This window comes from Falco punctatus (assembly GCF_963210335.1).
Source record: "Falco punctatus genome assembly, chromosome: 8".
NCBI lineage: Eukaryota > Metazoa > Chordata > Aves > Falconiformes > Falconidae > Falco > Falco punctatus.
The window spans coordinates 20,025,603-20,037,781 of record NC_137588.1 but is presented as its reverse complement, the minus strand read 5'-3'; the positions used below and the strand labels follow the sequence as shown (position 1 = coordinate 20,037,781).

Below are 12,179 nucleotides of genomic sequence, written 5' to 3'. Positions count from 1 at the left end.
CTGGCCTATTAATTTGAAACCCATTTGACTACGTGTTGTTTGAAGAATGCTGTTTCCATTAAGCCTTAAATGGAAAATTGACCGCAGTCGGAAGTACGGATTCAGCTAGCTCCATCAGTACTCTGTAACATTTCATGTGGTGCTCTTAGAAGCTGTGAAGGTTGGCTACTTTTCTAGTAAAATCCTGATGATCATGGTTCAAGATGTTACCGGCTGTTACTGTTCAGAAGCTGGATCTCTTTGCCTATGCAAGTAAAGTAGTATTTGTAAGGCGGGGTTTTTTTTCTGAAAGAAGTAAAAGTACATAAAACTTCAGGAAACACCACCCCCACCCCTGCCAGCTTCCCAGCTGAGCTGTCTTGTTTGGAAACCATCTGGGTGGCAATCTTCCACTAACGGGGATTTAGAGGAATCGAGTGCGGTCTGGTTGCCCGAGAAGCAGGTTTAGTTCATCTGCTTTTGTGCATGCACTGAGAAGTGAGAAGCCAGCAGTGCAGGTAAGTATGTAATTACAGGCTTCTTTCAAACGGACATACTTCTACACCACGGACTGCAGCAGGCGCAGGAAGAGTAACGCCCACAGACAACAAAACCTCCACAAGGGCCCTTGTACCCTATTGTGCCACAGCCTATTTACAGGCTTTGGCTTGGAGACGATTCGCGGTTTGCTTTACACAGGCCCAGGCTGCGCGTGGGCTGCACGCGCACGGGGCCTCCCTCCTTCGCCCGCCGCCGGGAAGGCACCTGCATAACCTGAGCGGCTGCATCGAGCCCTGCGCAAACCGCCGGATAAATGGAGGGTTATAGCAATCACCGGGGCCACAAATCCCATGCGGCTACTTCCCCATTACCGTTGCTGCCAAAATAACGTGCTTAACAGCTGCATTTGATTTAACGAGATTTACAAACATCACATAAAATGGTTTGCAACAACTGACGATCTATTTTCTTCCGGCCTGCTCTCAAGTAGTGTCTTGTTTGCAAAGCGCAAGGCAACCAAGCTCTTTGTGACATCCCGTTGGCACCGCTGGACTCTCCAGGGAGCAGAGGCCGCGGGTGTCACCGCCCTGTCATGGCCAGGCCGACCCGCGCCGCCGCGCCCCGTTGCTGGCGGCTGCTGCTGAGCAGGTTGTCCCCATGTCCCCAGCAGGCGCAGTGACCGCCCGGCCTCGCGGGCTGGGGCGCCCGGCAGCTCCGCGGGGCCTCGGGGCGCAGCGTGCCCGGGCGCGGACCACCGCCCCCCTTCGTGGCGAACCCCCGCGCCCCGGCTGACGGGCAGGGCTGGGGGGTTGATGCAGAGCGGTGGCAACAGACCCCGCTTTGGCACGTGAAATTAAAAACACTCAAACGCAGAGTCCGAAGCTAAGCGCGCTCCCCCGGCCCCTCACCCCGCCCCGCGCGCGCCCCTCCCCTCTGGCGCGCGAGTCCCGCCGCGTTCCGCCCGGGAGGTTTTCGCGCCATAGGACCAGGCCCTGGCAGCTACACAAACCCCGTACCGCGAAAAAAAAAAAAAAAACAAAACAAAACCAACGGGAACCCCCGCACTAGACGCTCCGGGGCGTCTCGAGAGAGCTAAGGTGTTCGTAGCAGGGATGAGCGGGCGTCCGTGGGGCGGGGACGCCGGGTGCCCGATCCCGACGGGGTGCGCACTGCATCTGCCAGGACGCGGGCGCCAACGCGGGGAAAGCGCCGTCGGGCCCCGCCCCCCCCGCGCTCCCAGCCGCTTTGGCGCGAACCTTCAGTTCCCCGCTGCTCGCCCCGCCGCCAGCATGGCTCCGCCGCGCCCGCAGGTGAGCGCTGCCCGCGGCGGGGGGCTGCCCGCGGGGTTCCCGGGACGGCTGCGGGGTCGCCGCTGCTGGCGGCGGCCTTGGTGCCGCTCTCTCCCGCGGCCCTGCGGGGTCTCACGCCGGGCTGTGGGGAGGGTGCTGGGCTCGGGCGGGGCGGGGTGAAGCGAGGCGAGCCTTTGGGCTGGGGCTCGCCGGGCGCCCCGGGGGCAGCCCCGCTACGCAGAGGGGCAGCCCCGGGCTTGCTGCCCCGCCGCGGCCCTGGGGCTTCCCGTGCACGGCGGTGCCCTCGCCCGCACGACTGGGGTAGAGGGCTCGGCTTTGGAGCCGCTCTGGGCGTGGAGTAGGCGGCCCGGCGCCCCCGTCTTCTGCCCCTCGCCTCGCAGCTGCCCCGGCCGCCGCTACGACCGGGGGCGGGAGGGCGGTGGCGCGGGGAGTGGGCTGCTAGCGGGTGGGTGGGGGTACCTCACGGGAGGGGGGAGGCGGCCCCGCCGTGCGGGCGTGGAGCCCCCAGGCTCGGGGGAGCGGGGCGGAGGGGGTCGCTATGGGGCGGGCGGCCCCAGCCTAGCGGGAGGCGGGGGCCGCCGGCCGCGCCCCGGGCGGGAAGGCGCGTTTTTGGGCCGGTGGCGACTGCCGAGGCTCCCGGCTCGAGCTTCGCCGTGCCGGCGGCCCGCCGGTGCTTCCCGGCCTGCCGCGGGGGCCCCTCCGGCCCGGCGCTCCCTCAGCCGCGGCAGGCGACGCCAGAAACCGCCGCTGTTGTGCCCGGAGCCCGGCCGGGTTCCCCGTCAGCTCCAGCAGGGCCGTGAGGCGGGGGCGAGCCTCGGGGCGGCTGCGGTCCGCGCCGGGAGAAGCAGCGACCTGAAGGGAGCCGGGGAGGGGGAGGGGAGGCCTCTCTGGCCCTGGCTGGCCGCTCCTCAAACCCTGTTCGTGGAGGGGCGGTGGGGCGGGCGGGCGGGCGGTCCCAGCGGGCCGGTAACGGTGAGCCTTGGGCAGCCACCAGCGCGGGAGCGACGCGCTCGGCCTTCGGGCCGCTGCCACCCTCGGCCGGTAAAATGGGGCGCTGCCGGTGGGAACGTTCCCTGGGAAGTAAAAACCTGAAGCCTTTTCAACCTAGTAGTAAAATCAGCAAGAGAGCAAGCTGTTGTGTCTAGAATGGTTGTTTCAGGGCTCCTCTATTTTGTGAATATGGTCCTTGGCTCCTTCCTTAACAACTGCGGAGTGTTTAGTATTTGCCTCGCATAAAAAGTAATTAAATCAAAGCAGATTTCCAGGTACTATTTGTGTAGTTGTGCTTTGTTTTCCAGCATTGCTTGTGATGGGATGCTTATGAAGGATATGATTTTTGTGTATATTTCTACTTGGCTGTTTTATGAAAGAAGTCTTTCCAAATACTGAACAACATGCATTTTTAACAACGATAAGAAATAGAGCAGAAACTATTTCCATTTCTAACTTTGGGAATTACTTCAAAGCTGTGATAATTCCGCTGACCTTTGTTCACATCCTAAACATCCTGTTAAACATCCTAAAATGTTCAAACCTCTTAAACTTCAATGTAAGGTTATTCTTAAAAGCTAGTATGCTACAGTAGTTCTCTCTTACTAATGCTGTTGCTGTTGCCCTTTTGCAGCACCAAGGTCGTTCAGGAAGGAAAAACTTCACAGCATTCCGAAATACAGCATTCCGAAATACAAAACTGATTCCCATGGAAACATCCTCATCCTCTGATGACAGTTGTGATAGTTTTGGTTCTGATAATTTTGCAAACGCTGTAAGTACAGTACAAGAACAAGTAAAACAGAATGTGCACTGCTAGTAAAGCTTGCAAAAATGTGAAGCAGGTAAAGTTTGTAAGTGTGCATGATTAAAACTGCTTCCTCTGCTTATGTTTTTGTATAGTAGTTATAAATCTGTGCTATATGCTGTAATTTCATTTTGCTCTTCAGCTATGCTTCTAGGTAGTTGGAAACGGATTAGTTAGTTATTCTAGCCTTTGAAATGTCACCTAACCTAACATGCCTTATAATTTCCAGCTGTGGTTCTGAAACGCCTTGTTAAATGCCTTAACTATTTTTTCTTTATTAAAAAAGCTATTTGCTTATATTGCACTTGTAAATGTGAATCCTTTTCTGTACAACTTCTGTTAAAGGCTATTTTATTCTTCATAGAAACGCAAGTTTAGGTCGGATATTGGAGAAGAACTGGCAAAAATTTTTCATGAGGCCTCTGATGATGAGTCCTTCTGTGGCTTTTCAGAAAATGAGATTCAAGATGCATTGGTAAGACAGACTGGTTTAGTTTGCAATTTTAAATTTAAATTCTGACATGTTATTAATTAAAAATAATGGCAGCTTCGGCTTGAAAGTCAAATAAAGAAGCATTGTTTTATTTAATGTACAGTCTAAGTAGCCATTCATTTCCTTTTTGCTTCTGTAAAAAGCCCACAAGATCCTGTGCTTTGCAAGTTCAGAATACAATCTGCCATACGGATTTTGAAATAGAAAACCTCTTAAAACTGCCCTTGCTGGATGTTACTCTTAGACTCAATATTCCAGTTTTCCTCAATGGGAAATGTTATGCTAGCCCATGGACTCCAGCAAACCTGAGGAAAAGTCCTATGCCTATTGACATACAGTCAGACCTGCGCTCTTGGCAATGTAACAGGAAATGCTGTACTTTTTTAGTAGTAGAAAAAAAGTGGTAGGAGGTGAAATCCACCTTCCTGCTTTTCCTGGACAGCAGTCCAAGAGCAGTTTTATTGCTTAAAAAGACCAATAGTTGGTATTTAGTAGAGAAAGCAGAAGTGGTATCATGTTTGATGTAAAATAGGTTCGTTGTAACTTCAGAAACATGCTGAGGAATGGCTAGAAAAGAATAACGTCTGATTGGAAGAGGACGAGTCTGAGTTAAATAATACACAACAGTAAAGAGAAAAAGTAGGAGACAAAGGAATCAGTAACTACAGACAATGGGCAACCAGAGCCACATACCTGGTTTAATAAGATCCTGTGCAAATAAGATTGCTGTTTGAGACTGACAGTCTATGCAAATGAAGCAGGAAGCCTGTTGTTAACTTATGAACAAAATAAGACAGTCTTAGAGTCAAAGCCTATTGCAAAATGGACTTTTTAACTAAAGAATTTAATTTCTGACCTTGCTGAACCCTTGGCTCTTGAGAAAGTTGTAAGTGAGGCATCAGAATTCAAAGATACAAAATACTGGGATTTTATTCATAAGTATTTCATTGGCTGTAGAAGGAAGTTTTCACTTGACGTTGATACTGAGAGATGATTATTCTTGATAGCTTACAAACTTTGGTTTGACCCTTTGAAAACTGTAGGTTTTTTACAGCCAATTACAATATGTTGCTATATGGAGCCCTTTAAAGGCAATACTTTCTCACACTCACCTACAGACTGTCTTTGCTTAGACAGCTAAGACTGCTGCAACTGAAGTCAAGGTCCTTTTCTGATGTGTTGCAGCATTACAGTGTGGCACGCTGTGAGGTTTTTTTATCTTCATGCCCTGCTCTCCCCTTGCCCCCTTATACACCCCACCACACACACACCCAAGTTACTTGAGCACTAGGACTGGTGACCTAAGTGTCAATAGATTTTAGCCAGGTAGCGTTTTTAACAACCCCCAAACAAAATATTGTTGAAGATCAAATCACTTGTATTTATATGTTTCCATTCTGGTTTGTTCACAGAAACTGGAGTCTGATTCAGAGGAGAATAACACAAGTACTGAAAGTAAGTTAGCTCAGAAAAGGCAGAAATGCCCAATTCCTCTAAAAGTAGCCATGAAGTTTCCACCTCGAAGATCACAGAGGAGGAAGGGTGAAATGGAACCTTTTCCTGAAAAGCTGGTGCCTGCTCCAGATTCAGATCCAGACTCTGACTCTGAAGAAAAGGGTGCCATGTTTTTAGAAAAGAGAGCTTTAAACATCAAGGAAAACAAAGCAATGGCAAGTACTCAGTGTTCCCCTTGGGGGTCTCTTTACTTTCCCACCCCCACTCCCCCACCCCTTGACTCTTAGGGGACCTCTTTGGTTGTCCAGAGTAACTCTAATGGGAATTGTGTGAATGCATTAAGAGGAATTTACATTCCTGATACTTAAATCTGATACTTTATGCCCACTGGCATGTGAAAATGCAGAGGCTAAGTACTTTAGTAAAAATCCATAGGCTGCAAGCCTAAAGAACAGGGCTTCAGCATAATAAGCTTGAGCATTTTCAAATTACCTGCAGTCACTAGAACATAAATAAGACATAAAAGTAAAAAGTTGAAGAGTGACTGTTTTCCACTAAGTAATTGTACTTCTAGCCAATTGCCCTAATCTAATAGTCTGTAATGGCACATAAACACCCTTTTAAGGCTCTGCTTCCTTTTCTTTCCCTTGTTAGCTTGCAAAACTAATGGCCGAGTTGCAAAATGTTTCTGGTATCTTTGCTGGGAGAAAGTCATTGCCAACTGTCAGTCATGTAAGTATAAACTTATTATGTTTGCTTTCAGATTTCTGATGGTCAAATTCTGATGTTATGAAACAAGGCTCTAATAAACCATGTAAATCAAAGTCCAGTTCAGAATTTTATTGCTTCCTAAAACAGGCACCCTCATTGTGCGATTCTCTTTTGATTTGCCACCGTATAAAGCAAAACAGATTAATTCATAAAGGTTAGGCATCTTCACAGGCCAATAAAACTAAACAGGGTGTGTGTAAATATGTATTTATACGAAGGTCGGAGGTAAGGGAGGCAGCTCAGACTTCGAAGCTCAAGCCTGAATATTCTGCGAGGTTGGAACCTTGAAAAAAAACCCTGATGTCTGGCTTAACAAACTCCGTAAAGAAGGTTGGGTTGTGAATTGGCAGTGTAATGAATTTCACTGTTAATTTACCTGTAAGCTGTGTGAAGATGGGAACAACACTACAAGTCACAACTCCTCATAGATATGGGTTCTTCTGCTGCATGGGGGAATTACTGTACCTTACACCTCCACAGATGCAAAATTGCTTTTGATTATTTCTCTGCAGCTTGCAGAATGGCCAAGATGAGTTTGCCTAGGATGTTTTTATCTTGTGTTTTCTGATTTGGGACGGGGGAGACTTCCTTGTGGGAAAGACAGAAGGAAGAGGTGTCTTTCAGGGGGAGGAATTCATAGCAGGAACAAGAGCTGTCTGGGTTTTAGCCTGTTTAATTAAGGGCTCTTAAACTTTGCCAGAGGCCAAAGCAAATTTCAAGGCGTTCACTGCCCAGAAGTGCTTTGAGGAGGAACCCAGACCGAAGTTCTCGGCCTCACACAAGATCCAGGTCCCTCATAGAAGGTCCTCCTTCTTTACCGGAAGAGGAAGATGATGACCGGTACATTTTAGTGAGAAGAAGAAAGATGTCTGATGAATACCTGGAGGTAAGTTGAGGTTCTAGCTCTCCCTTTGCACGTTGATCATGAAGGTGGTTTTGTATCAAGAAAATAGCAATTCATACATAACTGATAAAGATTATGAGTATGCCGTTGCCTGGGAAGAAATACAGAAAATAGCATGTTGTATGTGTTCTCTGTTTTCCCTTGCCTTATCTTTGAAAAATCGCTTCCTCTTGCACTCCAGCAGGAATTAGGCACCCTGAAGGTGACAGACCCTAGGAAAGGTGCTAAAGCTGCATCCATATCTTACATCTTTGTAAAGATCTGTTACCTCTTATTTAAATATGATAGGTGCTTGAGACTTTGGCATTTCTCTGAAGATCCTCACATTGTTTTTGTAGAGTTTTTGCTGAAGCTAATACAAAAGTGTTGTCTTCACTATTCAGCATGAAGCCCGAACTCCCAGGAGGGGTTGTCGTGGTGCCATGGCTTTTCCACACGTTGTGCGTCCAGTTGAGGAGATAACAGAAGAAGAACTGGATAATATTTGTGGATCTGCAAGAGATAAAGTATATAACAGGACCATGGTAAGTATATTCCAGCTTTGTGAAATGCATACTTTTTGAAATTATTTCCTGCTTGTGGTTTAGTATCAAGTAGAGCGGACTCTCTCCCACTGAGGGGAAGAATGTGTGTGTTTTCTGGGAGAAGTATGCCTAAGATCTTGAGATGTTATCTGTTGTCTTTCCCTGAATTTATAGAATGGTCTTTGCCAAGCCAGTTAGCTTGCTTTCAGCCTGGAACAACTGTAGTACCTAAGTGATACCAGCCAAGGAAAGTGAGTAACAGATACTGAAGGTGCAGTGTTACAACAGTCTTGGTTCAAACTTGCAGGGTGGCTTTCTGTTTCAGGATAGGCACTGCTAGCTGCCAAAGAGATTGCTTGTTAAATGCTCTATTCCCCTAACTCAAGAGCCATCTTTAATGTCTTGTTTCCTGAACTGTTCCTGTGTTCTAGGGATCCACCTGTCATCAGTGTCGCCAAAAAACCATAGACACCAAGACAAATTGTCGTAACCCTGATTGTGTAGGAGTGCGGGGCCAATTCTGTGGGCCATGCCTCCGCAATAGGTATGGAGAAGACGTCAGAACAGCGTTGCTGGATCCAGTAAGATACTTTTAATATTGGCTTTATTGTGCTTAACCAATGCATCTCTCTGCTCAAGTTACTCGTAGCTTAAGAGTTTGAGCAGGGGAACTGCTTACAGTACTGTAGTACATAATGCAGTCCTAATTTGAGTCAAACTGACTCATAGTAGCTTGTGTTGTGTAGAAGTCCTTGTAGTTAATGCTTCTGTAGCTTTATTTGCAGGAGTTAACTATGAGAGGAGAGCTCCAACATTTCCGTATTTGAGTATCAGAATAATATTCTCTTCTGCCTTGTGTTAGTGCTTAATGCCCTAAGGAAAGAAACCGTATTGTGGACAAAGTACTGTTGTTGTGGGCTGTGAAAGCGGTGCAGGAGTTGAGCAGGGTGGCATGCTTCCTGTGGTTATGTGCAAGGCAGGCAAAGGAGAGTTTAATCCCTTAGAACTGAAGAATCTGCTCTTGCGTTGGTTTAGACAACTTTTGCAGCACTGATGTTCACAGCAGAACTCTGTGTGGAGCAGGGCCTTTTTGAAGTTGTGGATGTGAACTATGTATATTCCAGTTCAGTTAAAAAGGCTTGTTCTGTCTTCCATTTAGACCTGGAGGTGCCCACCATGTCGTGGAATCTGCAACTGTAGCTTCTGCAGACAGCGAGATGGCCGATGTGCTACGGGTGTCCTGGTCTATCTGGCCAAGTACCATGGCTATGACAATGTCCATGCCTACTTGAAAAGGTAAGTATGCCATCATGTCAGAGCAGAGTCAGGCCACCAAGTGGGATAAGCAGCTCAAAACAGGGAGAGGAGAGCTCTCCACATCCCAGTTTGTCAGGTAGATCTCACCATCAGTCCATATTGCCTTTAGAATAATCTGAGACTTCGCCATATGATTTTTCTGACATCTTGGTTCTTAATCAACACGAGTGGTATATCCACTCGGTCTTTTGGCTCTCAACTTGAGTTGTGTTCATTGTCAGGGCCTCCACTAATTTGTCAGTTTCCAAATAGTATTTTGCCACAAGCTAACTCACGTTTCTACTTGTCTTTCAGTCTGAAACAAGAACTTGGAATGGAAGATTGAAGCCGTGACTGTCTTTAAATTGCGTACTCTTTCACCAATGTCATATTATTGCCTACAGTGAATTGTTTAATCAAATGAGACTACAAAGCCAGTGCTGCCTTTCCCTTCTCTTCTGGGTAAAAAAGGATAAAGAACTTAAACTTGTCTCAGTGCAAATAATCCTTGGGAAAACTGTTTAATGAAGGTCTTTGCCCACAGGCCATTGTTTTCTTTTTAAGCAGCTTTGCAAATCAGATAGCATCAGTCCTTGCTTTCATGCCAATAACCCTGCCCGCCCCCACCCCCAAAAGGAGATAGGGTCTTACTCATCAGTGATCTGTGCTGCAGGTGTATTTATGCTTTGTAGTTGATGACAAAAATATACAGATGTTCTGAAAATTCAGGGCACTGTTCCCCACTGAACCAAGCACTTCAGGCCAACTTCTTCTGCAGTACAGACTCTTACGGAACATAAATGATTCAATAGAAGCTAAAATTCTGTAAAACAACAATGCCTTCTTAAGGTCAAAAGGGAAGCCCTAAAAGTTGTGGCTGAGCAGTCTCCAAGCACCAATATTTATACTCAAAGAGCACGTTGACCATTTTAAGAGAGATTCGCAGAGTGACTGAAAATGCAGCAGGGACAGTCCAAGGTGGTGCTTTGTATTTTTGTTCAGTTGAGAGGAGGCGGCTGGTGCAAGCTTCCACAGCACCAGCACTAGCACTGCTGCATAGTCATGACAGGGACATGAATGTACTGGTATGTGTTGTGGACTGACTACTCTGCCTAAAAACAGTCTGTACCCTTTGTTAAATTACTGGGTTTGTGGGTTCTCTTCTCCCTGCTCTTGTTGCAACTGCAGAACTGCTGCTTTGCAGAATCAGCACTGGTCCTGGGGAAGAGGAATGCTTCCAGGCAGGGCTTGGCATGTGGCTGTTGGCCAACTACAAGTGGATGAAAGATGGTAACCTGTTGAGTTTGGTTATTAGGAAAGGGGGCAATGACAAGCAATGGCTGGAATTAGAAGCCTGAATTTTTTCACCTCTAAAAATCAAAGACTTTCTAAACTACAGTCCAGCTTAAAGCGAGTTGCTCTTCCAGTTGCATAGTGGCATAAACATAAATAGACAATGTTCTCAAGGGACACCCTCGTTATAGTAATGGATGAGAACAATTGCCTCGTCAAAAAGACTTTTAAATTTAAATAAAGGGAGATGTGGTGGGTTGCATACAGTTTGTGAGCACTTAGAGATGTGGTTAGTGCTGTGGTCTGCTCCTTAACAGTCCAGCCATATTTCTGTATCTGAGTCTGCATTATTGTAGAAGGCTATTCTGCATGATGTTAATGAACCATGAGTACAGCAAAAATGGAGTTGAAGAATTTTAATGTGCTCTGTGTGTGGATGGGGTCTTGTGTACTCAGTGCTGTAGAAAAGAAGATGCTATGAAAACTGCATCTGGAGGACCACAAAGTGTATAAAAGCGCTTAGTTTGGTTATGGAAACTACTGTATAAGCTTTGTATAAGGTTTAGAATGTAATGTTAATAAATGTACAGTCAAACAGTAGAAGAATCAACTTGCTTTTATTGAGCAATAGAACAAGGCATGGGTTTAGACTTAGACTTACCTGCTTGTACAGTATTTGTGCTGTGTGTATACATAATGATCCACAGTTTATACCTTACTGGGGATTACATCAGTATGTGGGGGAGGGGAGAGGAATTTAGAAAGAAAAGCTATTTATGTCTCAGACTTGCATTTCTGTTTCATAAATCATCTGTCCTATTGAAAATCTCCTACCCTTTCTTTTTTTATGGTGTGAAGAGCTGTGCAATCTGAGTTGGAGAGTGCTTTACTCTCTAGGTACATTTTGTGAAGAAGGAACTCTAGAAATACATGTTCTGAGAGATCAGAGCCATTTTTAATTTTTTTTTTCTTTCTAATTGCTGGACTTGCCTTCTGATTGCTACAGTGTTAAAGAACCGAGCTAAAAGCAAACCTTGCATCATACCACAGAGACTGCTGTATTTAGGTTTACTCAGATCTACAGTGTTCGGTACAAAGATTTTATTTTGAAAATGAAAATTTTCTGGATTAGAATTTTTGCCTGTTAACTGTTTTTAAAAAGCCCACTAGAGCTGTACTTAAATTTTACTACCTTTCAGGTAAACTTTAGTTGCAAACTAAAGGAGTCAGTTATTTCTGTTGTTATACCTGGGGGAGCAGGTGGACTAGGACATCTTCCTTTTCCCAGCCCCGTGTCCCTGAACCAGGCTTGCATTGATATTCATGCTGCTTGGATTGTATTGTTTGGTACCTGATGACTAATTTGTGATAGAAATACATATGTGCTGAGTCCAGACCAGATACAGACTTCAAGCACATGTGCTACGTGCTTACCCTTCTGCTCTTTTTTTTTTTCCTACTTTTTTCTTTTTTTTTTTTTACTTTAAACTAGTTGCCTATGTCCTGAGCTGAGAAGGGTGAGGAGGAGGATATCATCATTCTGGGCACAAGTAAAAAGTCAGGTGCCTGTTGCTATATATATATTTTAAATTCCGCCCCCCACCCCCGCCAACCAAACTCTGAAATAACTTCTCTTGGGAGCTCTGTGCTGGAGCAGAGAATTATTTGGGGGGGCCTGATTGCAGGCTGACAGTGCTGAAACTGTGTTTGATAATTGTGCTGCTTGCTTTTGCGTCGGTGTAGCTGAGCCTAGAGAGAGGAGTTAAGTGTGACTCTGGCAGAAGATTATGCAAAGCCGACCTGTAGTTGAAGAGGAACAGGAAAGAAGTGATCAAGCAGGGTGACTGAGCTGTCC

General features: G+C 46.6%; 1 protein-coding gene across 1 annotated transcript; it reads left to right on the top strand.

The window, feature by feature from the left end:
* The first annotated feature begins 1,535 nt into the window (after positions 1-1,535).
* Positions 1,536-10,930, top strand: CDCA7 (cell division cycle associated 7). Its single transcript, XM_080399593.1, has 10 exons — positions 1,536-1,790; positions 3,415-3,555; positions 3,953-4,063; positions 5,494-5,751; positions 6,191-6,268; positions 7,008-7,193; positions 7,595-7,735; positions 8,167-8,316; positions 8,895-9,031; positions 9,347-10,930. Exons 1-10 carry the CDS (start codon positions 1,593-1,595, stop codon positions 9,375-9,377), a joined length of 1,431 nt encoding a protein of 476 aa, XP_080255719.1. The 5' UTR covers positions 1,536-1,592; the 3' UTR covers positions 9,378-10,930.
* Positions 10,931-12,179: the final 1,249 nt, after the last annotated feature.

Bases quoted from the DNA above. Each gene is read 5' to 3' on its own strand.
- CDCA7 (XM_080399593.1), top strand. From the start codon at position 1,593: ATGAGCGGGCGTCCGTGGGGCGGGGACGCCGGGTGCCCGATCCCGACG. The intron at 4,064-5,493 runs GTAAGACAGACT...GTTTGTTCACAG, and splicing joins ATGAGATTCAAGATGCATTG to AAACTGGAGTCTGATTCAGA. The intron at 9,032-9,346 runs GTAAGTATGCCA...CTTGTCTTTCAG, and splicing joins GTCCATGCCTACTTGAAAAG to TCTGAAACAAGAACTTGGAA.